General features: G+C 51.4%; 1 protein-coding gene across 1 annotated transcript in view; it reads left to right on the top strand.

Moving 5' to 3' along the window:
* Fank1 (fibronectin type III and ankyrin repeat domains 1) overlaps positions 1-22149 on the top strand; it is a 59941-nt gene that overhangs the window by 28568 nt on the left and 9224 nt on the right. Inside the window, exons 2-3 of the mRNA XM_048338041.1 lie at positions 9500-9677; positions 15194-15318. Of these exons, the coding sequence (XP_048193998.1) occupies positions 9500-9677; positions 15194-15318 (303 nt within the window). The remainder of the gene's footprint in view (positions 1-9499; positions 9678-15193; positions 15319-22149) is intronic.

Here is a 22149-nt window from a genome sequence, read left to right as displayed (position 1 = left end):
TCATCCAACACTTGTTTGTTCTTTTCTTTTTATTGTAAACCATTGTAAAAAGCTGTTGGAGAAGCAGGGCTGTGCTTGTACATTCTCAAGAAAGTCCATTTGGACTAGCTACCTTGTGTGGCAAATACTATGGGTTGATATAAAAACAAAAGTCTGTTTTTTAATACATGTTATGGCTCTTAAAAGAATTGAATTTGTCCGTGATACGCTAATGATGAGGGTTATGTTGATGATGAAATATTCTCTGCAGGGATTAGATTATTACTGGTCTTCCTACTTTATTGCTGTTGAAGTGGGGTCTAGGTTTATGTTTTCACTGGGCCAGGCTTCAGAGCATGATACTGTCACCAGAAGTTGAGGAGGTATCTTCTTTCTTGCTCTCTCTGGGCTCTGAGTTCAAATGTCCCCCACCCGTCCTTTTCCTTTACTTCAGTGATCGTGACTGCTTTGGGGAGACAAGGGGCGGAGCGGTTGTGTCTCCTGAGGACTGCAGACTCCAGGAGAGTGCTGGTGCTCACTGCCCAGTCCTACCCATGCCAGGGCTTGGCAGAGGCCCACAGAGCCACGCTCACAGACATGGTGAGAAGGGACGGATATCGGGCAGAGCAGGCAAACAGCAGTGGGTGGAAATCTAAGAGATGATTTCGGATAGAAATATTCAACCCTTTCACAATATTTTGAGGTCAGAATACATCGTGGCATTTTATTTACGTGAACGAGAGGGGTTCCTAACTGTGAGTGGCATCCGCCGATAAGCTTTCGGCAGGTCTCCTTGGAAGGTAACCACGCAGCCTCAGAGTTGGAGACAGTGTGACGTTCTGGGGGACGATACACACGAACCAGAGGACGAGCTCAAGGATTTGGCTCACGTGGCAGAGCACCGGGAGCCTCTCTGTCTAGATGAAGCTAGCTGATGTCCGGTTTCACTCCAAACGCAAAGCAACGTGCGGTCTAAATGTTGAGCGCCGAGAAGGCTGGGATAAAATGGGATGCTGTCTTCGGTGTGTTAAGGTGCTGCTCGTCTGCCAGGGTTAAATGAATTGCAGCGTGTTTCGTTATAAAACAAAACCTCCTGAATCTCGGAGTCCTAGCGGATCAGCTGCAATGCAACATGACTTGAGCCAAGCGAGAGAAGCGAAGGACTCTTAGTTCATTTTCAGTTCGTCTAGTCAGATGGTGGGGTCATTGGAATGCGGAAAACACTCACAGTGCATCACTCCCATGGATTTCTGAAGGTGAAACTGAACAGCTAGCTCTGTAATAACAACGGTTCTGGGTCTTGAGCTCAAGGCCCAGGTGCTCTTGTGTTGAAGGCTAGCACTCTCCCACTTGAGCCATACCTCCACTTTGGGCTTTTCTGGTGGTTCATTGGAGATACGAATCTCACAGGCTTTCCTGCCAGGGCTGACTTCAAACTTCGCTCCTCAGATGTCAGCCTCCTGTGTAGCTAGGATTTCAGGCATGAGCCATCAGTGTCCAGTATCTTCCTTTTTATTTAAGGCAATAATGGCATTAAATTTACCCAGAAAAGTCAGTTGTTATTCTACTTCCTGTTCAGATTGTAGAAACGAACCTTTTGTTAGTTAAATTTAGTGGTGGTGATCATTTAAAAAATGTTTACACTGTCTACCTCTGCCTTGCTCATTTCATCTGTTCTGGATTTTCAGGACTGCACTTCATAATAGCAATGAAACAGCTTGGTAAAATAAAACTTATTTCAATTGTCTTATTTTTAAAAGAAAGGGAAAACCTTTCATCATCATGACTATTTTGATATTTGATTTGAAAATTCCATCTTTATTTTTAATATTGGTTCACGGCAAACATTTTTGATACTTTAAAAATCCCAAATATGGGAACACTTATGATTTCCCTGGCATGTTGGTTTTGAATGTGTTTTTGATTTATGGCTGCCATAAATATCTGGTCAGGCAATGATGAATGGCTCTGCTGTTCTCCATAGATCGGTCCCTCAGCAAGCTGCCGCCCCCTTCATGGGCCCGGATGCAGATGTTCCTCTCTAACAAAACTGATCCCAGTGCACTTCCAGGTGTTGCTTTGCTTTCCTTAATTTGATGTTGGCGGTCAGGAACACAAATCTGGCTGTTGTCTGTGCCTTTTCTCTTCATACCTTCCCACTTTTCACGCTGCTAACCACGGACTCATCTCAGCCCAGATGAGTCACAGGTTCTCTTATAGCTTTTGTTGTTGTTTGTTTTAAGATAGACTTTCCCCAAGTAGTTCATGCTGGCCTTGAACACATGATCCTTCTTCTTTACGTCTGGAGTGCTGGGATTATAGGTGTGCACCACTTTGCCCAGCTGTAAGTTTTGAAATCATAGTCAGCTGTTTATCATGATACTTTGAGCAACAGATGCTGGAGTGAATGTGGGGGAAAGGAGCCCTTAATATACGAATGGTAGGAATATAAAGTGGTGTGAACACTCAGGAAAGCAGTATTCCTAAAAAAACAAAACAAACAAACTAAAAAAATACCTTATGATCCAGCAGTACCACTCGTGGGCATTTATTCAAAACGCTACAAGCCAAGATACAGTAAGGCCCCTTGCACAATCAAATTCATTGCTGCATTATTTCCCAACTATAGAAACAGCCCAGATGCTTTTCAATGGATGAATGGATCAAGAAAATGTGATATCACACACACACACACACACACACACACACACACAATTTTACTCATTCACTAGAAAGAATGACATGTCATTTGCAGAGAGATGGGTAGAACCTGGAAGACATTAAGTAAGTCAGGCTCAGAGAGACAAAAGGATACATGTTTTCTCTCATATGTGGAAGTTATATATAATTTACAAATATGTATGTAAACATATCCATATATGCATATGAGCTAAAATAGGGTATACAAAGGCAGAATTAGGATATATGCAGGTAAAATTCCTCCGAACAACTAACAGCCTGGCAAATGAATACTAGGAGTCTGGAGCTTGAGATGTTGGGGGAGGGTTGAAGTGAAGAGAAGGGGTAGACAAAGGAAGAGAGAAAAGTTGGGAGTATGCAGTCCCAGCATTCTATACATTTGTGTTAAGCCATCTCTACTGTCCTGTAAAGAAACCGAGGACACTAATGCAGTGAGATGGTTTGCTAAAGCTTTGCAGTGGTCTGCACGTGGACCTACAGCCTGGAGTCCTCTCTGCCCTCTCTGGTGAGCCTCCCGTGCTGATCGAGAGTCCCATTCCTCTTCAGAGTGACCCGGGGACCAGGCAGTGGCCGTGCCCTGAGCCCTTCGCCGCGTCTCTGTCACCCAGCAGCACAGTGTTCTCTCCTCAGAGTCGCGCAATGCCATCCTTAAAGCCAGCTTCTCAGCACAGCACGTTCGCCGCTTCTCACAGAACTCTCGCGTGTGGTCCTTTTTTATTTATTTTTTCAGAGGGGAAACTTTTAAGATCATTGAAGTTATTAAACATACTATGTGCAATTCTTTCTCCCCCCCTCCCCGTTCATCTTCCCTATGATTTAGCCCCTGTTGTCACTGTATTTGATTCTGGTACCCTCGGTATTTTATATACATCTGTCTGAGTTAGGGAAGGGAAAAGGAACATTGAAACAGTGAGACAAAGGGTAAAAGGCAAAGCAACACGAGATAATCTGCTGTAAACTAACGGTACAACCGGGCCCAGGGGTGTGGGGGGATGGGAGGAGAGGGAAGATGGAAGAAAAATGAAGGAGGAGTATCAAGTTAGACAAGACATGTACTCACCACCTAATGTATGTAACTGTAACCCCTCTGTACTTCACCTTGACAATGAAAAATAAATAAAAATTTAAAAAAGATAAGAAAAGTTAAAAGATTTCCATCAATTATTTAAAGGAACTCTGCAAAACTGATTCTAAGGTCTTATTTCTCTCTCTCTCTCTCTCTCTTTCTCATCTATCTATCTATCTATCTATCTATCTATCTATCTATCTATCTACCTACCTACCTGTCTATCTGTCATCTTTTTGGTGGTCCCGGGGTTTGAACTCAGGACCTTTTACCTGAGTCAAGCCCCCAGCCCTTGCCTTAGTTATTCTTCAGATAGGGGTTCACACTTTTGTCCAAGGCCAGTCTAAGACCCTGTCCGTCCACTTCTACTTCCGGTATAGCTGGGGTGGCAGGCATACGCTACCACACCTCACTGATAGGTTGAGATGGGGATCTTGCTAACTTTTTGGCTCATGATTGGCCTCAGATCACGATCCTCTCAATCCCCTCTAAATCTTAGCCTCCCAAGTAGCCTTTTGTTCTTTTTTTAATCATTAGAAAAAAATTATGCCTGGGTTTGTAAAGATATTTATGTGACTTAGTCTGGTTATGCCTGGCGGGGGGGGGGGGGGAAACCAGTGTAAAAAGTTTTGTGTATACAGATAGCGCATGAAAATCATGTTTATGAATATTTATTATGCATGTGTGTGTTATACACACTTTATAAGGACTGCAGAATGCAGGAAAACAAATGCAAGTTTGACGACCAACGTCATGGTTCACTAAGTAAATAGCTTTTGAGGTTTTTAAACGTGGACGGCTGTCACCTGAGGAAGGGCGGGTCGCCTGGGTGGCCAGGCCCAGGGCGGAGCAGACCAAGGCCGAGGTCACCGATACACGGAGCGCTCCTCGCAATGCTAACGTCCCATAAAGCTTGGGGACGGTGGAATTCACCAGTGAGGAAGGCTCTGGAATCCTGACGGTCCGATCGATTCGGAGGTCCCCAGCCTGTCACGCAGTCTCTGCCCCAATAACAGCCTTTCCAGAGGGACCGACAGGTGGTCTTGCGCGTTCTGCCTGCAGCCTGCCACCCGGCCCTCACCCCACGCGCCCCCCCCCCCAGCTCCTGCTGGCCTGCCGGGTCTCAGCCCTCCCTCTGGCCGCTGCGGGCCCCTGGCACTGGCTTCCTCTTGCTGCCCGGGGTCCCTGCGGTCCGCCCTCCCTCCTGCCCGGCTCTGTGGGGGCCGCTCTTCCTCCTCCTGCCCTCCCTCCTCCTCTCCCTCTGTCCCCGAACGTCATTCAAACCCTCGCCTGGCTGTTCTTAATACTGAGACATTTGATTGCGGGTTCAAGGTGAAGTCGTTCATAGGTTAAAGCTGATTTAGAATACATGGTATGGAGAAATCTGGAGTCTGAGCCAATAAGGGATAGCGTCGCCCAGCTCTGCGTCTTGTATGCACATTATTAAGAGGCAGAAGGTACAGAGTTAGGGATTTCTCAGCCAGACCATCTGGGTTTGAACACCGGTTCTGCCAGTTAATTCTGTGTGTCCTTGGGCGAGTTACTTCTCTATGACTATTGTTAACAACTGAGATCATAAAAACCTTTACACCAAAGATTGGTGATATTAGACGTGGCGAAGGTTAAATGAATAAGGAAGGCAGTTACAGCGGTACCTGGCACAAACCGCCATGTTTGCTGCTCTTGTTCTCTGCCAGCAAGCGGGTTGTGGTTTGCTGCTGCCGCCAGCACCCAAACCCCAGACTGCTCCCTGTCACTGTGGTGTTTGCCAGTGACCTTCTAAGATGTATGTTTTAGGGTCTCAAATAAGCATTATGAAATATATATGTTAGCAGATTACAATGAGAACAACAGGGTAGGGCAATGTGACTCAGGACTGTAGTACCAGTCTAGTGAGTGCAAGCCCTTGAATTCAAACCATAGCAATAGATTTCTTTTTATCAAAGAGAAAACACAAATAATACAGGTTAATATTGTAAGGATCAAATGCACCTATTAGATTGCTCTAGTTTGGTGAGAGAGAAAAAAAATTCATTTCACCTACTATCCTTTGCCAACCTAAAAATGATTTGCGCTTACCTGCTAAGAATGCTTGTTCTTGTTCTGACCATCCAGAGAGCCTGTCTCGCACTAACAGCTTTCTGTCAAAAAGCATTTCTTACCTAGAGTATTTGCATCTCGCTAAACTTCGCATCAACGAAAGAGGACGGCACAGGAGGTCACTGGTGGTCTGTGTGCCACTGTCAGGGCTCCTGGCGAATGCCACAAAGGTGACCCACTGCCGCGGTGGGCGTGCAGCTCCCCAAGCGGGAGGCCGTGGAGCCGGCACACTTGGAGGGTAGCGACGACGGGACTTTCTAAACTTCCACCTTGGCAGGTATCTGCACCAGATCTGGAGGGGTGAGGACCAGCAGTGACGTCCCCACCCTGTCATGAGCCCGCAGCGAGATGTGGCCCACGCCCCGGGCTGCGCCTGACCATTGCTGGTGGACGCCAAGCCCATCTGTACATTGACTCGTGAGGAAGAAAGCACGAGAAATTGCTGTGATCCCGGGAATGCAGATGCTCTCTACCCCTTCTTATAAACGCACTGAGCATTCCGCTTGTCCCTTTGAGAGCCGACAGTCATTTCCAAGTCCTGGACTGTCATGACTTCCAATGGAAACTGAGGCTAGTGGTCTCGGAGGTGAGGGGCAAGTTGGCCTCTCGCTCCGGTGGGGTGTTGCGTTACAGTGTACCAGTCCTGGTGTTTGTGACCTGTGCTGCTGTGGTGTCGTGGGGTGACTGTGAGAGTCACTGCATTTGCCAGCCAGGAAGCCGGGATGAGACCACTCATTCTTGCCAAGAAAACCAGGAACCCCGTAAGAGCAATGAGCACCATTACTTTTTATAGTTATTTTCAGGAACTAGTATTTCAAGACTACCAAGATGATGGCCAATAAACTGGAACCCAACTATAGCACATAGGTCAGAACATTTTGCTACACATGTCTAAAGCTCACTTCATAAAGAAAGAAAACCGTAGTCAGGTGACAGTGGCAGATGCCTGTCATCCTGAGTCCTCTGAAGGCAGAGACTGAGAGGTCAGGAGTCCGGGCCAGCCTAGGAGAGAGTTCATGGCAAGGCTGGGCGCGGTGTCGTACCCACGTTCCCCCTGCTACCTGGGAAGCGTAAATAGGGGGAGCGGGGTCAGGGTGACCCTGTCTCAAAAGGGACTGGGGGTGTGGCTCAAAAGGGACTGGGGGTGTGGCTCAAGCAGTAGAGCAAATAGGAAGCCCCAATATTGACCCCCCCCCCAAGAATCTTAGAGTTACAGTGATGAGACATCCTCCCTGCCCGTGTCACGTCTCCCCCCTCCCAGCGGGGGAGGGGGGAGGGGGGAGGGGGGAGGGGGGCACATTCCCTCAGTAATGTCAACCCCGACTATGTGTCATGTGTTCATAAGCAGTGTTGATATGTTGTGAAATTTATATAAACAGTGCAGTAATATAGTCTGTCTTTTTTGTAGACTGTATTTCTCCCATGTTCATCTATGTCCATAGATAGAGAATTAGTTCTGTTTAGCTACTGTATGGGATTTCACAGCACGAACGCTATCACAGTTTACAAACCTTTTACATCTGATTTAAGTAACAAACACTCTGAGATACGTATTTTTGACTATTTCAAAGCAATGTATTCAAACCCAGGTCTATCCAATGCTCCCATGCTTTCTGTAAGTGTTTGGAAAATAAAGTTAGGGAAACATGAATTTACAGTCTGTCTCCCTGGCTCACCCCTGGATCTCACTGCAAAGGAAACAATTGGCTGTGTGCCCTGCTTGCTGGCTTGGGGTAGGCAGGGTTGGAGCTGCTCCGGCCTCCCCAGGGATGCCGCAGTGTCTTCAGAGAGCCAGGGCCAGCTGCATGGAATCCTGCCTCAAGAGAAACACAGAGTCCTTTGCATGACCAACGTGTTAAATCAGGGATATAGTTGAGGCTCAAAATGCACTGAGATGCAGGGACAGGTTTCAAGAAGAGCAGAAGACATGGGCGTAGCAACTTAAAAACATGAGAAACTCGAACATAGGAGGAGGACAAAAATAGACTAGAGGTGCTGAATGGCAACAACCTGGAATGGCTGGCCCAGATGCCTTATCATTACAGAAATGGAACACGGGATGGTTTTCTCTGCATTTAGTTTCTTGTCCATCTCAAAGCATCCAGTACCCAGCAAATTCCCCTTTAAAAGCTGTATATTACTCCATGCTTTGGACACATTGTAATTTGTGTGCCTGTTCCCTTATTAACAGGCCATTTTTCGTTTGTAAACTGCTGCAGACTTTAGTAGTTAATATTCTTGTATGTGTGTCTCAGTGTTTGTTAGGGCTCCGTGGAAAGGGTTCATAGAGGTGGGAATGCAGGATTCAAGAGCATGTAAAGATCACTCTCAATAGATTCTGTCTCTGCGTGTGCATGTGTGTGCGCGTGTGTATGCATATTTGTGTGGACTCATGCATGTGCTCATACAAAGGCTTGGACTCAGGGCCTCTACTTTTGCTTGCTTTTTTTTTTTCTGCTAAAGATTGGTGCTCTACCACCTGAGCCATACCTCCACTTCTGGCCTTTTACTGGTTAATTGGAGATAAGAGTCTCTCAGTTTTACATGCCCCAACTGGCTTTGAACATCAGCTTTCAGATCTCAGCCTCCAGAGTAGCTAGGATTACAGGCATGAACAACCAGTGCTGGCTATACACTCCCATTGTCGTTTCTAAATCAGCCACGATTTTAAAAGATGAATGACGAGGATGTAAAGCAGGTGTTGTGTAGGGTGCGGATAGTAGCGGGAGGGGTGAGGATGAACAGAATGTGAAGGGAGATGGACATGATCAGAGTGCTTTAAGACATTGTAAACAAGAAGACAATTGAGGTTGAGTTTGGAAGGAGGGAAGGAGGGAGGGAGGAGGGGAGGGAGAGAGGGAAAGAGGAGGAGGCAGAGTGTTGGAGGGGATGATTCTGACCACAGCACATTGTATGCATCTATGGACATGCCAAATGAAAACCTCTTGAGCAATTAACTGATGCGAATCAAAAAGGCTGTGATTTGTATTTCCACAGCCAGTGAATGAGAGGATGTTCTCAATGCTCTCACTTCCGGTCAGAATGATAAGCCTTTGTGGTGTCTGACTAGACGCAGGTACAGCTCATTGCCACCGCTTTCTGGAAACACACGGGACCCTGGGAGTCTTTCCCTGTGTCACGCGGGCTGTTTGCTTTGCTGTTCTGCGCACTGCTCATCTCTTACCTCGATTGGGATTCGACTTTGGTTTTTGGTTTGCCATGGTTAGACATTGGTTTTTTCTTCTTCTTGGTTATGTTGTAAAAGCTGTTTATGTAGATAAATGTCAACCCTTTGTCATCGGTGGTATAGAGATTTGGACCAGATACAGCATTGAGTCAGATCGCTGGAGGATTAGCATAGTAAACTTGAGTCTCAGCAGTTGAAAGAACAAGCTAGAAGGTGGCTCCATGAACCGCCACCTGAACAGCGCGGGCGTGGGGATGACGCCAGAGGCGTGGCGTGCGTGGACCGGTCCCCAAGTGCCAGGGTGTGGGGTGCACCGCTGGCCGAGGCTCATCTCCCTCCAGACCCGTCTTGCGTGCCCGAGGCGCACGTAGCAATCCCGTCACTGCGCAGGCAGAATCCACTCCGCCGCTCCCAGCGCCTGAGGGACCCACCCGGGTCCTAACGGTCCCGTGTCGTTCTCTTTCCAGAAATCACACCATCCTTCAAGCTTCATCCGCCGGTGGTGGGCAAAGTGACTCATCATAGCATTGAGCTGTACTGGGACCTGGAGAAGACCATGAGGCGGCAAGGGCCGCAGGATCAGTGGCTCAGGTTCTCCATCGAAGAGGAAGACCCCAAAATGCACACTTACGGTATCATTTATACGTAGGTGCAAGCCGAATTGCTTACTGTTTTGCTTCAATTTCCTGGTAATTTAGAACACTCCCCGTTGTCTCTAAAAAAGCTGGGCTCGTTTGGAAGTGAAAGGAAAGAACGTGTCTGCATTATTTACATTCATGCTTTTTTATGGATTATAATTTTTAGAACGCAAGCATTAGCCATAACTTTGAAATTAAACCTCTCGTGCCTCTGAGAGTATCTTTGACTTATGAAGTAGTCTAATGGTAATTTTTGGGGTTTTTTTTGGTGCCAGTCCGGAGGCTTAAACTCAGGCTTGGGTGCTGTCCCTGAGCTTCTTTCACTTAAGGCTAATGTTCTACCACCTAAGCCACAGTTCTTCCCATTTTTCCCCCCCTGGCTTTTTTGGTGGTTAATTGTAGTCTCACAGACTTTCCTGCCCAGGCTGGCTTTGAACTGCCATCCTCAGATCTCAGCCTCCTGATCAGCTAGGATTATAGGCGTGAGCCACAGCACCTGGCTAATGGCACATTTTAAAACTCTAAAATGTCGTGACAGACATGGAAACTATTTTCCTGAAATCAAATGAGGGTTCCCACCCAGTTGTGTTGTTTGTGGAGATGGGTCTGGACCCACGCATCCGCCCTGGCCTGGCTCGGAGTTCTCATCATACCACTGTCCTTGTCAGTTCTCTCTGGCCAAACTGGCCACTCAGCCTGAAGCGGGCCAGAGTGGCTCCTAGATCAGGAGCTCATCCGTAGCTTTGGGGCTTTTTTTTTTTTTTTTTTTGCCAGTTCTGGGTCTTGAACTCAGGGCCTGAGCACTGACCCTGGCTGCTTTTTGCTCAAGGCTAGCACTCTGCCACTTGAGCCACAGCACCACTTCTGGCTTTTTCTCTATATATGGTGCTGAGGAATTGAACCCAGGGCTTCATGTATACGAGCCAAGCACTTTTGCCACTAGGCCATATCCCCAGCCCCCATAGTTTTCTTTTGAGTGCGTGTCCATGGCCTTTATATTTGGTTGGTTCCTTCCCAGCATGCAAATTGCAGAGGAACCCTCCCCTCCTCAAAGGGCTGCTTAGCACTACGATTTCCTCCCCCGCCTCCCCAGGCAGCCCCATCTGGTTAAGCCCTCATCTGAGCTCTCCAGAGCTACTTCATTTGTTTGCTGGCTTCTGTTCTGTCTCCTCATCAGTATCCAAAGTCCCCGAGGCAGGAAAGATCACTGCACAGGCATAGATCTCTACCCCCAGCTCCTAGGCAGTGCCAACTGGCAGAGGGTTGTACAATGAGCAAATGCAGCAGTAAGAGAGACCAAGAAGCCACCCTCAGTCTTCCTATCAGCGCGACTGACTCATTCCCTGGCAGCTCTGTCACTTGCAAAATGGCTGCACTTCAGTGATTCGGGAAGACCAGAAAGGAGCTAGAGACATGGTCTTTACTTCAAGACATTGCCCTGGGGTAACTGCAGATCCCTATTCGGCTGTGTGAAATAATCTGGAGAAAGTTTGCCTGCTCACCTCTGCTTGAAGTGTCATCCCCAGCACGTTGGCATTGATGTAGTCAGCATGTAGAACATTCCATCACCTGTCTGCATTGATGTGGGATGGGACCCCATGTGGTCCACCCTGGCCAGCTGTACCAGTGTCCCTTGTCAACTCTGTAACTTTCTTCATATGTACACACACACACAGACACACACATACACCATACACACATTCATACCCACCACACATACCACACCATGCACATACACTACATCTACATGCATCGACACACCACAAACATACACCACACATACCACACACACGCACACACCACCCAATACACACCACGCACACACCTGCACTATGGACACACACTATACACACATACACACACTACACTCATGCACACATATCCACCACACATATGTACATACACATACGCAGATGCATACACCATACCACACACATACACACATGTATACACACATGTACTTTAGCTGCTGCCTCAATGATAATATATCAGCTATTTCAGAAACATTTGTCTATACCTAAGCCATCAGGAAAAATTGCTAAAATTAGTCACCATGTGAGAATGATTCCTGACTGGACTACCCGAAAAATCTTATTTCAGCCATGTCATGTCTGCAAAAAGTAGCTTCAATCTTAAGGCCCGGGCGGTGACATTTTAAGTGTTTGTCTAGTGAAAGACGTCAGTCATTTCCCTGCCCCACTTCCCCCTCTTGTAAGTTGTTCTTGGGCACGGGAGGGAGGCTGCCCAAGGCATTTCTTTCTGGAACCTTCTCCTCCTGGGCTGGGCAGACAGAGAGAAACAGCAGCCATGCGCACCGGCCTCCACCGGGCATTTGTGTCTGCACCATTTACCTTCTGTCTACACCCTGGCTGCCACCAGGCCAGAGAATGGGCCCGCAGCTCCCAAGGCAGGGGTGGGTGGCCAAGGCGCTCTTGGAGAATTGCACAGCACGAGTCTGCCGCTAGGTGGCAGAAGCAGACCGTATCAGCCGTCAACCACTCATGCTCGTGGTCGTCCCAAGGAGCAAGTGTCTGTCTTTAAACAAGTAATTATCCAGACCATCTGACATGGGGCCGTGGAGGACCGGCCTCTTGAATGGCTCAGATGGTGTTCGCCAGAGGCTCTCCTCCATGGCATCAAGGAGTTAATCATGTCGTTTTGTGAATTTTCCTTTTCCAAAGCCCTTCTGTGATCCTTAGGAGACTGAGTGGTTCACTCCGCCAGGACACAAGCTCCTTCCGGGTGCTTCTTGGATGCACTCCAGACCCAGGAGTTGGTCTTGCTCTTCTTCCTGTGTCTTCTATGTCTTCATTCTATCTCGTGTGTGTGTGTGTGTGTGTGTGTGTGTGTGTGTGTGTGCTGGTCCTGAGGTGTGAACTCAGGGCCTGAGTGTTGTCCTTGAACTTTTTTTGCTCAAGGCTGGCACAGTACCACCTGAGTCATACTTCTACTTCTGTTTTTGTTGTTGTTGTTGTTGTTGTTGTTGTTGCTGGGTAATTAGAGGTAAGAATCTCCTAGACTTCCCTGCCCAGGCTGGCTTCAAGCCTTGATCCTCAGATCACAGCCTCCTCAGTAGCTAGGTATGAGTCACTGGCACTCGGATGGATTTTCTTTTTAATCTTTTTATTAGATGATTCCCCCAGTGGATCTGGGGATCCTGGAGGATGACAGTCAAGTTCTTAATCAAACATTGTTGCCCCTCAAAGTTGCCCTAACCCAGCCTGTCTCTGGCTTCCTCCCTTGTCCGCCCTCCCTCCCTCCCCCCCCCCCCGTCTGTCTGTCTGCCTGTCTGTCTTCTCAGCATAAACCCTTCAATCAGGTCTGCTTCCTGTCCTTTGACTATGACGTGACCTTTTCTGCATGTGTGCTTCGCTCTTCTCCCTGTCTGGACAAATTCTGTCACCCTGTCCTTTTTCTGGCCTCCTCTGAGAGCTGTCCTTCCTGTGGTCCCACATTCTTGTGGTAACAGGTGCCCATATCATGCATCGTATCCATTCCATTATGTACATTACTGAGTCCCCACAGTGTGCTGGATGCGATTTGGCGCTGGGGACAGACGTGCTGAGGAAGGCAAATTACACAAAGTACACATAAGTAAGACTATACGGGATGTCCAAGGTAATGAATGCAAGGAGGTAAGACATAGGAAAAGGTGGGGGGTCTGGGCTGGAGAAGAGGAAATTGTCACCGAGAAAGAAACTTCCGCATAAAGACTTTTGAAGCAAGACAGGATATCTGGGGTGGTGGGGAGCTTTCCAGGCAGAACAACGCCAAGTAGAAAGCCTGAGGTAGAGCTGGGCACCGGTGCTCACACCGATCACCCCAGCTGCTCAGGAGGCTGAGCTATCTGAGGGTCAGGATTTGAAGCCCCCTTGGGCAGAAAAGTCTGTGAGGCTCATCTCCAACAAACCACTCAGAAAAAGCTGGAAGTGGCGCCATGGCTCAAGTGGTAGAATACTTAAGACTTGAGCACAAAGAAGCTCTGGCACAGTGCCCAGGCCCTGAGTTCAAGCCCCAGGACTGGCATCAAAACCAAACCAAACCAAACCTTAGGTAAGTGTGAGGCGGCATGCTCCAGGAGGGACGGAGGTTGAGAGGAAGGGGGAGGATCCAGGGGGCAGCCACACGGGCCCGGGGTTTTCCAGAAAGCTGAGGAGAGGCGCGGTGTGGCCTGTGCTTTAGGAGCCTCGCCGCGGGCTGAGGGAGGCAGGGCGGCGAGCAGCAGTGAGGACTCATTAGGAAACATTTGCCGTAATTGAGGTGGGAGATCACAGAGCAGTGTGAGAAGGGCTTGATCACAAGACGGTTTAAAGATAGATTTGAAAATGTGCTAGTGTAGCTGGCTTACAGCTCCTCGGGAAGCCGGGGTGGGAGGGTCGCTGGAGCCCAGGAGTTTGGTGCCATCCTGGGCGACTTAATGAGACCCAGCCTCAGAAGTACAATGACAAGCCATTTGCCAGGGGGCCAGATATTAGGTGTAAGAAGATAGCCAAGGGACACTCAGAGGACAAGACCAACTCACACCATAGCACAGATCTGTGCTCGGTGCCTATAACGGCCACCTGCTCCCGAGCTGTTTATGCCTAGCTGGCATTTTAGTTTTTAAAAATCTTTTCTTTAGCCCATGAAGTTTTTCTGAATATTGCTTTCATTTTTTTTATGGTAAGTGCGTTTATATTTACTTTTCACAACTATGTATTTCCTTGTTTTCTTGATTCATACATTTTATTTGTCCTTTTTTTGGGGGGGGGATGGTTACTGGGGCTTGAATTCAGGGCGTCATGCCCTTGTTGAGCTTTTTGGCTCAAGGCTGGCCCTCTACCTCGTGAGCTACATCTCTGGCTTTTTGCTGGTTACTTGGAGATAAAAAATCTCATAGACTTTCCTGTTCCGGTTGCCTTCAAACTGAAGCTCTGGTCCTCACGGCTCAGCCTCTGGATTAGCTGGGATCACAGATAGGAGCCACCCGTGCCCAGCTCCATATCTTTTTAATGCCACTGAGATCATTTCTTTATTGACCAATTTCAGCCGCTGCAGCCGTCCTTCCTCAGTGTCCTCGCTGCCCCTCTGCAGAGAGGGTGACGACCTCCTGTCCTTCAGTTCGCCTCAGCCCCGAGCTGGTCCTCCTGTCCTCCAGTTCACCTCAGCCCTGAGCTGGTCCTCCTGTCCTCCAGTCACCTCAGCCCCGAGCTGGTCCTCCTGTCCTCCAGTTCGCCTCAGCCCCGAGCTGGTCCTCCTGTCCTCCAGCTCGCCTCAGCCCCGAGCTGGTCCTCCTGTCCTCCAGCTCGCCTCAGCCCTGAGCTGGTCCTCCTGTCCTCCAGCCGCCTCTGCCCCGAGCTGGTCCTCCTGTCCTCCAGTTCGCCTCAGCCCCGAGCTGGTCCTCCTGTCCTCCAGCTCGCCTCAGCCCCGAGCTGGTCCTCCTGTCCTCCAGTCACCTCAGCCCTGAGCTGGGCTTGTCCTGACTTGTCACAGAGCCCTGGTGAGGATCCGGTGTTATCAGCTCGTGTGTCTCCTCCCGTCTAGGGGATACGCAACCAAGCATGTGGTGGAAGGTCTGGAGCCCAGGACACCGTACAAGTTTCGACTGAAGGTCACCAGCCCCTCCGGAGAATACCAGTACAGTCCCGTCATCTCCGTATCTACAACCCGTGAGTACCCGCACCTCCACGCTCTCTTACTAGAGACAAGGGAAGATGGGAAGCAGTTTAGAGGCAGAAATATTCCACCTTTCCTCAGCCTTATGGGAAGTGGAGAGGACTCCATCTTTTTGGTCGTGGGGCTTGAACTCAGGCCTGAGCACTGGCCCTGAGCTTTTTTTTTTTCTTTCTTTCATTCTTGCTTTACCACGTTGAGACTCAGCTCCGTTCCCAGTTTTCTGGTGGTTAATTGGGGATAAAAGTCTCATCGAGGGGCTGGGAATATGGCCTAGTGGTAAAGTGCTCACCTCGTATACATGAAGCCCTGGGTTTGATTCCTCAGCACCACATATATAGAAAAAAGCCAGAAGTGGCGCTGTGGCTCAAGTGGCAGAGTGCTAGCCTTGAGCAGAAAGAAGCCAGGGACGGTGCTCAGGCCCTGAGTCCATGTCCCAGGACTGGCAACAAAAACAAAAACAAAACAAAACAAAAAGTCTCATGGACTTTCCTGCCTAGGCTGACTTCGAACCGCGATCCTCAGATCTCAGCCTCCTGAGTAGCGAGGATGACAGGCGTGAGCCTCCATCATCTGGCTGGCAGATTCCCTCTTTAAGCGCTGCGCATCATGCTGTTCAGTGCTTGGGCCTGGCGTCCTAAGAGAAGTGCGAGCATGCATTCACAATCAGAGCTGTTTTGAGCCGGGCCTGCTCCCTTGTGGACACTGAGCACCGTGTGGCTGAGGAAATCTGCCCAGCTGCTGCCCACTTTGGGCAGCCTCCATGTATGCATGTCAGCTGGTCAGAGACAGCTGATTCTTGGGGTACAGAGTAAGCAACAGCACTCTAGACAGGAAGGTGCACCAGTACCTCGGAGCCCCCAGTGCCTCTGACCACATCAGTCTCATCCCAGTTCGGGGGTATTTCGTGAGGTTGATGTGTTACAGCATCTGGAAGCTGAGAGGTTAAAGCTGGAAACCTGCACAGGTTACAATGGCCAGCGGCGTCCTTTGTGGCGTCCCCTCTGACTGCACAGGGGAGGGGCTCTGTAGGCTGCACAAAGGAAAGCTTCCTTTTGTGAGCACAGCTCTTTGCCAGGCTTAGTCAGTGTGCCACCCACCGGCTTCTTAGGTCTGTTTTCTGTGCCTTTCAGTTGGGTCTGTTAGGCATTTCTTTGTGCACATTCTTGTGGGGACTAGAGATAATTCTGATTCTGAGTTACCGCGTTTCACCTTCAGTCGCAAATGTGACAAGAGGGTATTAGAGTTTAGGGTAGTGAACTGTGGGCTGAGTGGGGCCCTTCATTCCCAGTCGTGATGAAAAAACTGTCCTTTCAGAGAAGACTTTTGAAGTGAACTGGTCAATTATGGAGCTGCAGCTCAGGCAGACGGCCTCCTCTTTAATCTGGTGATGCTGAAAGCACTGGCTTGGTATGGGAGATATTTGGGCCTGGGAGTACTCAGGAGGAAGACGGAAGTCAGAGGACGCACTGAAGTGAGATTGAATGCTTTGTGTGCAGAAGGCCAAGGAAGACTGGGCAAGACAGAGGCGGGCGTGGGGACAGTCTCCACGGGAAACAGGCCAGGCGGTGTCTCTACTGCTTTCTGCCCCACCCCCAGGTCCCTGGCCTCCTCCCTGCCTCTTTCCCTCCTCCCTGGAGCACCAAGTCCCCGCTCTGCCCACCACTAGCAGCAGCTAGTCGGCATAAATTCCTCGATAAGCTCCTCCCCAGTGCAGGGAAGGGGTTACCTCCTCTGGGAGGCCTCTTGCTCCTTACAGATTTGTCTGCCTTTGTGACTCCTATCTACCTTGTGGGCTCCTGAAGGGCGAGGCTCCCCCGATTTCGTGTAGTAGGTCCTTGATGGGCGGGTGGGTAGACGAGCCGAGGCCCAGAGGCAGAACGGCGTATGAAGAGCAACACTGGGACATTGTGGCTGCACTCGGGTCTGTTGAAGGATGGACCTACTGCCCACCAATCAGGGCGAGCCCCCCGGAACTTGCCAGGCGCCGTGGGCACGCTGGGTCCTGTGACCGACCGCACTGGGCTTCAGGAGGCCACGGGCAGTCACACCCATGCCAGGACAGGGGCTTCCCCAGGGAGTCAGCGTGCCCATGGAGCTCTGGTGGGAAGGTGGTCACCAGCCTAACTCTGCCCGCCAGCTGCCAACAGCTGTGTCTGCTGCCAGGTGAGCCCAGCTCCTTGGAGAGGCAGCCATAGCTGGCCGGCTCCGGCGTCATCTGTCATCTCGGGTGTGTGGCTTTCACGGGCAATTAGGTAAGACTGTGTGGGTGGGGCGAGGCCTTGCTGGTGGGGACCAGATGTCGATGTGGGGACACTCGAACGGTCCCTCTGCGAGGCGCAGCGGAAGCGCGCGGAGCCGCCCAGCCAGCCAGCCTCGCAGGACTCCACGGGGCCGAGGGCCGGAGAGCCTCTCCCTCGCCCACCGAGGCCCTTGGCTCTGCTGTTCCCTTCTGCTATTGTTATATTTATAACATCTTGTGCTAAGCGAAGAATTTTAAAATGCACACATTATACAGAGCAAGTGAAAATGCTTCTGTGAGCTGCTAATTTGCATTCATTTGGGGAGTGTTTTAATGAATCACAAAAGCATGTACTTTGTTTGAATAAAGGATGCTCAGCTTTTTTTTTTTCCTTCCCTTCCCAGGTAAAGTACACTAGACTCTTGCTTAAATGAGGCATGCAATTTTAATCAGCTGGGCCCTTATAAAAGAAAGAAAAACAGCTGCTACTTGTTAATTGGCAAATATCTTTTCCAATGAGTTCATGATTTATTCACTGCTTTTAATAAAGACCTAAACTCCACCAAGAAAGGTGCTATCGCCACATACTGTCTGTGGGCATGGCTGCCACCCAGAGTCCCCTTTACAGAACACGGGTGGCGGCTTACTGCCGGGCCGCTCTGCCCCTCCCCTCCGCAGGCCCCTGGTGCCCTGTGCCCAGGGAGTGTGTCCTCCTCCTCCTCACCGGCAGGGCCGGCCCTCCCACGAAGCACCGCACCATCACACCTTCAGGTGCCACGATGGATGGATGGCATTCCCTCGGGCCACGCCCACCAAGGCCAGAAGGGTCCAGGGGCGGGAGGAAGGGAACAGACGACCCGGGCTGGAGTTTCCTCTGTTCTTCCCGACTCCCGCCTACAGTGGAAGGAATTGCTGCACGTGGCGAACGAGGCTCCTCTCCTCTCTCCTCTGTGTCCCTGTGCAAGCCATGCCGAGACTTTTCCAGGCCTCATCTGCTTCCCAGGGTTCCAGTAGAAACTTCTATTGCCTTCCTGGGACGCACGGTCTTCTTGGGAAGGAGAGAGGGGCCCTCAGACCTGATGGCTGGAGGCGGCCTCCCCCTGCTGGAAGCCCACAGTCAGGAATATGAGCAGTGAACGGTGTCTCGTTCCTCTTCTCCAGGGGTCGCTTTCTTCCTACCGCGCCTTTCTTTTAGCTCTAGCAGAATGCCAGGATACCCTGGTGGTGGTTGTTTTTCCCTGCAAATGGTCCTGTAGCTAAAGTACTTATGGACTTACTTCCAACATCACTTCTAATGTGTGCGTGCTGCACAAAGCCTCCTGGTGAGGACATGCCAGGCAGGGATTCCAGAGGGGTGGTGGTCAGTCCACAGGATGCTGTGGGCACTTCCAGAATGTTCCTTAAAACTCCCAAGAGGTCAGCAACTCGGAAGCTCTTTAGATACCCTTTTTCATTTAACACCTCTTTTTGCTTTTGGTGGGATGGGGAATCACACTTACATAGATGTGTGTGTCCCAAATGTAGCAAGGGCACACGCAGACATTGAATTGGTGAGACACCTCAAGGGTGACTCCATGCGGTGGAGACGCGACCGTGATGTGGGCCGCGGGCTCCTTGCAGGCTGGCCTAGGACAACCCGGTGCTTCTCTCCCAGTCCTGGTTTCCTGGCTGGGAGGGGAGGGGAGCAGCTGGAGTTGGAGCAGATAACAGATGTTTACGCAGGGCGGCTTCCCCTCTGCGTCATCGCCATCATCCGCCTCAGATGTGCATGGGTCATGTGATGGATAATCTTCATTCTACCCTGAACTGGCCCGGGGGAGGGGCTCTCCATGTGGCAGTCAGTCCTGATACTTTGGGTCTGGGTGAGGCTTGGTGGGGGCGGGGGGTGTTGGTTGTCCCTGTGCCCTTGGGGTACTGAGTGGCATCGCTGACCTCCACTGGATGCCAGCACCACCCCTTCACCTGCCCTCCCCACTCACCCCCACTCAAGTTGGGGACAACAAAATGATACTGCCCAGTGTCCTTGGGGTCTGTTCTTGGGTGCCTGGAGACACTGCTGGGCTGGGCAGGGCTGGGAGGGGAGGGGTGGGGCTGGGCTGGGAGGGACTAGGCTGGGAGGGGCGGGGCTGGGCTGGGAGAGGTGGGGCTGGGCGGGGCTGGGAGGGGCGCGGCTAGGTGAGGCTGGGCTGGGAGGGGTGAGGCTGGGCTGGGAGGGGCGGGGCTGGGCTGGGAGGGGCTGGGTTGGGAGGGCCTGGGCAGGGCTGGGAGGGCTGGGGCTGGGCAGGGCTGGGCTGGGAGGGGCTGAGATGGGCTGGGCTAGGTAGTGTTCGGAGGGGCTGGGCTGGGAGGGGTGAACTGGGAGGGGCGGGGCTGGGTGAGCCTGGCGGGCTGGGAGGGGCATGGCTGGGATGGGCGAGACTAGGTGGAGTGGAGCGGGGCTGGGCGGGGCTGGGCGGGGCTGGGAGGGGTTGGGCTGGGCGGGGCTGGGAGGGGCTGGGTTGGGAGGTGCGTGGCTAGGTGAGGCTGGGCCGCGCTGGGAGGGGCATGGCTGGGATGGGCGGGACTAGGAGTGGGGCGGGGCTGGGCGTGGGTGGGAGGGGTTGGGCCGGGCTGGGCGGGGCTAGGTGAGGCTGGGCCGGGCTGGGCGGGGCATGGCTGGGATGGGCGGGACTTGGTGCAGTGGAGCGAGGCTGGGCGGGGCTGGGCACGGCTTGGTTGGGAGGGGCTGGGCTGGGATGGGCGGGGCTAGGTTGGTTTGGGAGGGGCCGGGCTGGGAGGGGCGGGGCTAGGTTGGTTTGGGAGGGGCCGGGCTGGGCTGGGAGGGGCGGGGCTGGGCTGGGATGGTGGGGCTGGGAGGGGCTGGGTCGGGCTGGGTGGGGCTTGCTGGGTTTGGGCGGGGTTGGACTGGGTGGGGCTGGAGGTCCCCAGAAGGCAAGGCCAGCCACGGGCCTGGGCCTCAGGTGGTTTCTTGAGATTCTTGGTGTTTCCAGTCTTTGGTTGTTAACTCCGTGTGGAAGATGGGAAGGAAGCGCAGTGTGGTGCTAGGATCCTTTAGACGTTGGCAAAGTCTAGCAGGCAACCTCGTCCCAAAGTGATCTGAAGTTGTCATCGATTGGCTTTTACCTGCAAAAGGACAGGCAGCAGCCCAGGCCCCAGGCCTCGCTCCCAGCCGGACTGCCCGGTGTCCCTGCCGCTCCCAGAGCAGGGATGCGAACCGCTGGCGCTGCGGGACAGAGCACGGGGAGAGAGGCTTTGCGGTGCTGTACCCTAGGTATTTTAGGGGTTTGAAGAGTAAAGGGCCGAAAGCGGGTGCACAATGTAAAGCAGCAAGGGAAGGACCCCTTCTGGCTCATTCTCTCTGTGACCCCATGACCTGCTTGGATGGTACTTGGGCTTGTCCAGTGAGATGATTGAGAGCAGGGGCTGTCGACTCAAATGCGTTTGACAGGTGGGGTGTCGCAGAGTCGCAGGGGACTGCTGGGCCCCGACAGGGCGTGGAGTGGGCCAGGGGTTGCGGACGCAGTGAGGCCAGCTGCTGCTCCCATCACGATCGCTCTCACCTCAGCCGCGGGGCGTGGAGGGGCTTTCTGATGTGGCACACTCTACTGTTTTCTTCACTGTCTCGTCGTGGTCGTGTCTCAGTTTGAAGGGCTTGTCGTGTGCAACCAACGAAGCCGTGAGACAGTGCCTCCTCCCCTCACCGTCGGGCAGGCCCGACGCCCCTGTGCCGTCTCTCCTCCTCCCTCCACACTGGTCCTCCTGGCTCTCCCAGGCTTGCCCTCCTCGCGCTTCCTGCCTGGTGTGGATTTCTCACAGGCTTCCTCCTTGCCTGGGCGTCCCCGCCGACCCTCCTGCAAACTCCAGGGAGAAAAGGCAGAGGAAGAACTTTAAATATTTCAGCCACACACTTTAAGGCAATTTGTAATCATAGACGTTGTAGTAGTAGTAGTAATAATAGTTTAGACACTGCTTGGCACCTAACACACGACCATGTTGTGCCAATTGCGGTTCCCATGCCTCTATGAGACACTGATTAAGTCTTAGGAAATCTGAGAGGATCAGGTGGCCAAAGAGCAATCACCAAGCTAGACTTCACAACGTGACGGTGTCCCGAGACTGGACGTTGGCCTAAGCTTTCTCTTCATCTGCAAATTGGATCTTTTGCAGTAAAAGAAGCAGTTGAGGGGCTGGGAATATGGCCTAGTGGCAAGAGCACCTGCCTTATATACATGAAGCCCTGGGTTCAATTCCCCAGCACCACATCTATAGAAAACAGCCAGAAGCGGCGCTGTGGCTCAAGTGGCAGAGTGCTAGCCTTGAGCAAAAAGAAACCAGGGACAGTGCTCAGGCCCTGAGTCCAAGGCCCAGGACCGGCCAAAAAAAGAAAAGAAAAAAAAAGAAGCAGTTGAAGCTGGGCACGGGGGTCTCGTGCCTATAATAGTAGTTCTTCAGGAGGCTGAGATCTGAGGCTTGTTTGAAGCTAGATTGGGCAGGCAAGCCATGAGATTCGTGTCTTCAGTTAACCAGCATAAAGCCACAAGTGGAGGTGTGGCTCAAGTAGGAGAGCAGTCGCCCGAAACAAAAA

The sequence above is a fragment of the Perognathus longimembris genome, chromosome 2 (genome assembly GCF_023159225.1).
Source record: "Perognathus longimembris pacificus isolate PPM17 chromosome 2, ASM2315922v1, whole genome shotgun sequence".
Classification (NCBI taxonomy): domain Eukaryota; kingdom Metazoa; phylum Chordata; class Mammalia; order Rodentia; family Heteromyidae; genus Perognathus; species Perognathus longimembris.
The sequence above is the reverse complement of the archived record's forward strand: the minus strand, read 5'-3'. Positions and strand labels throughout refer to the sequence as shown.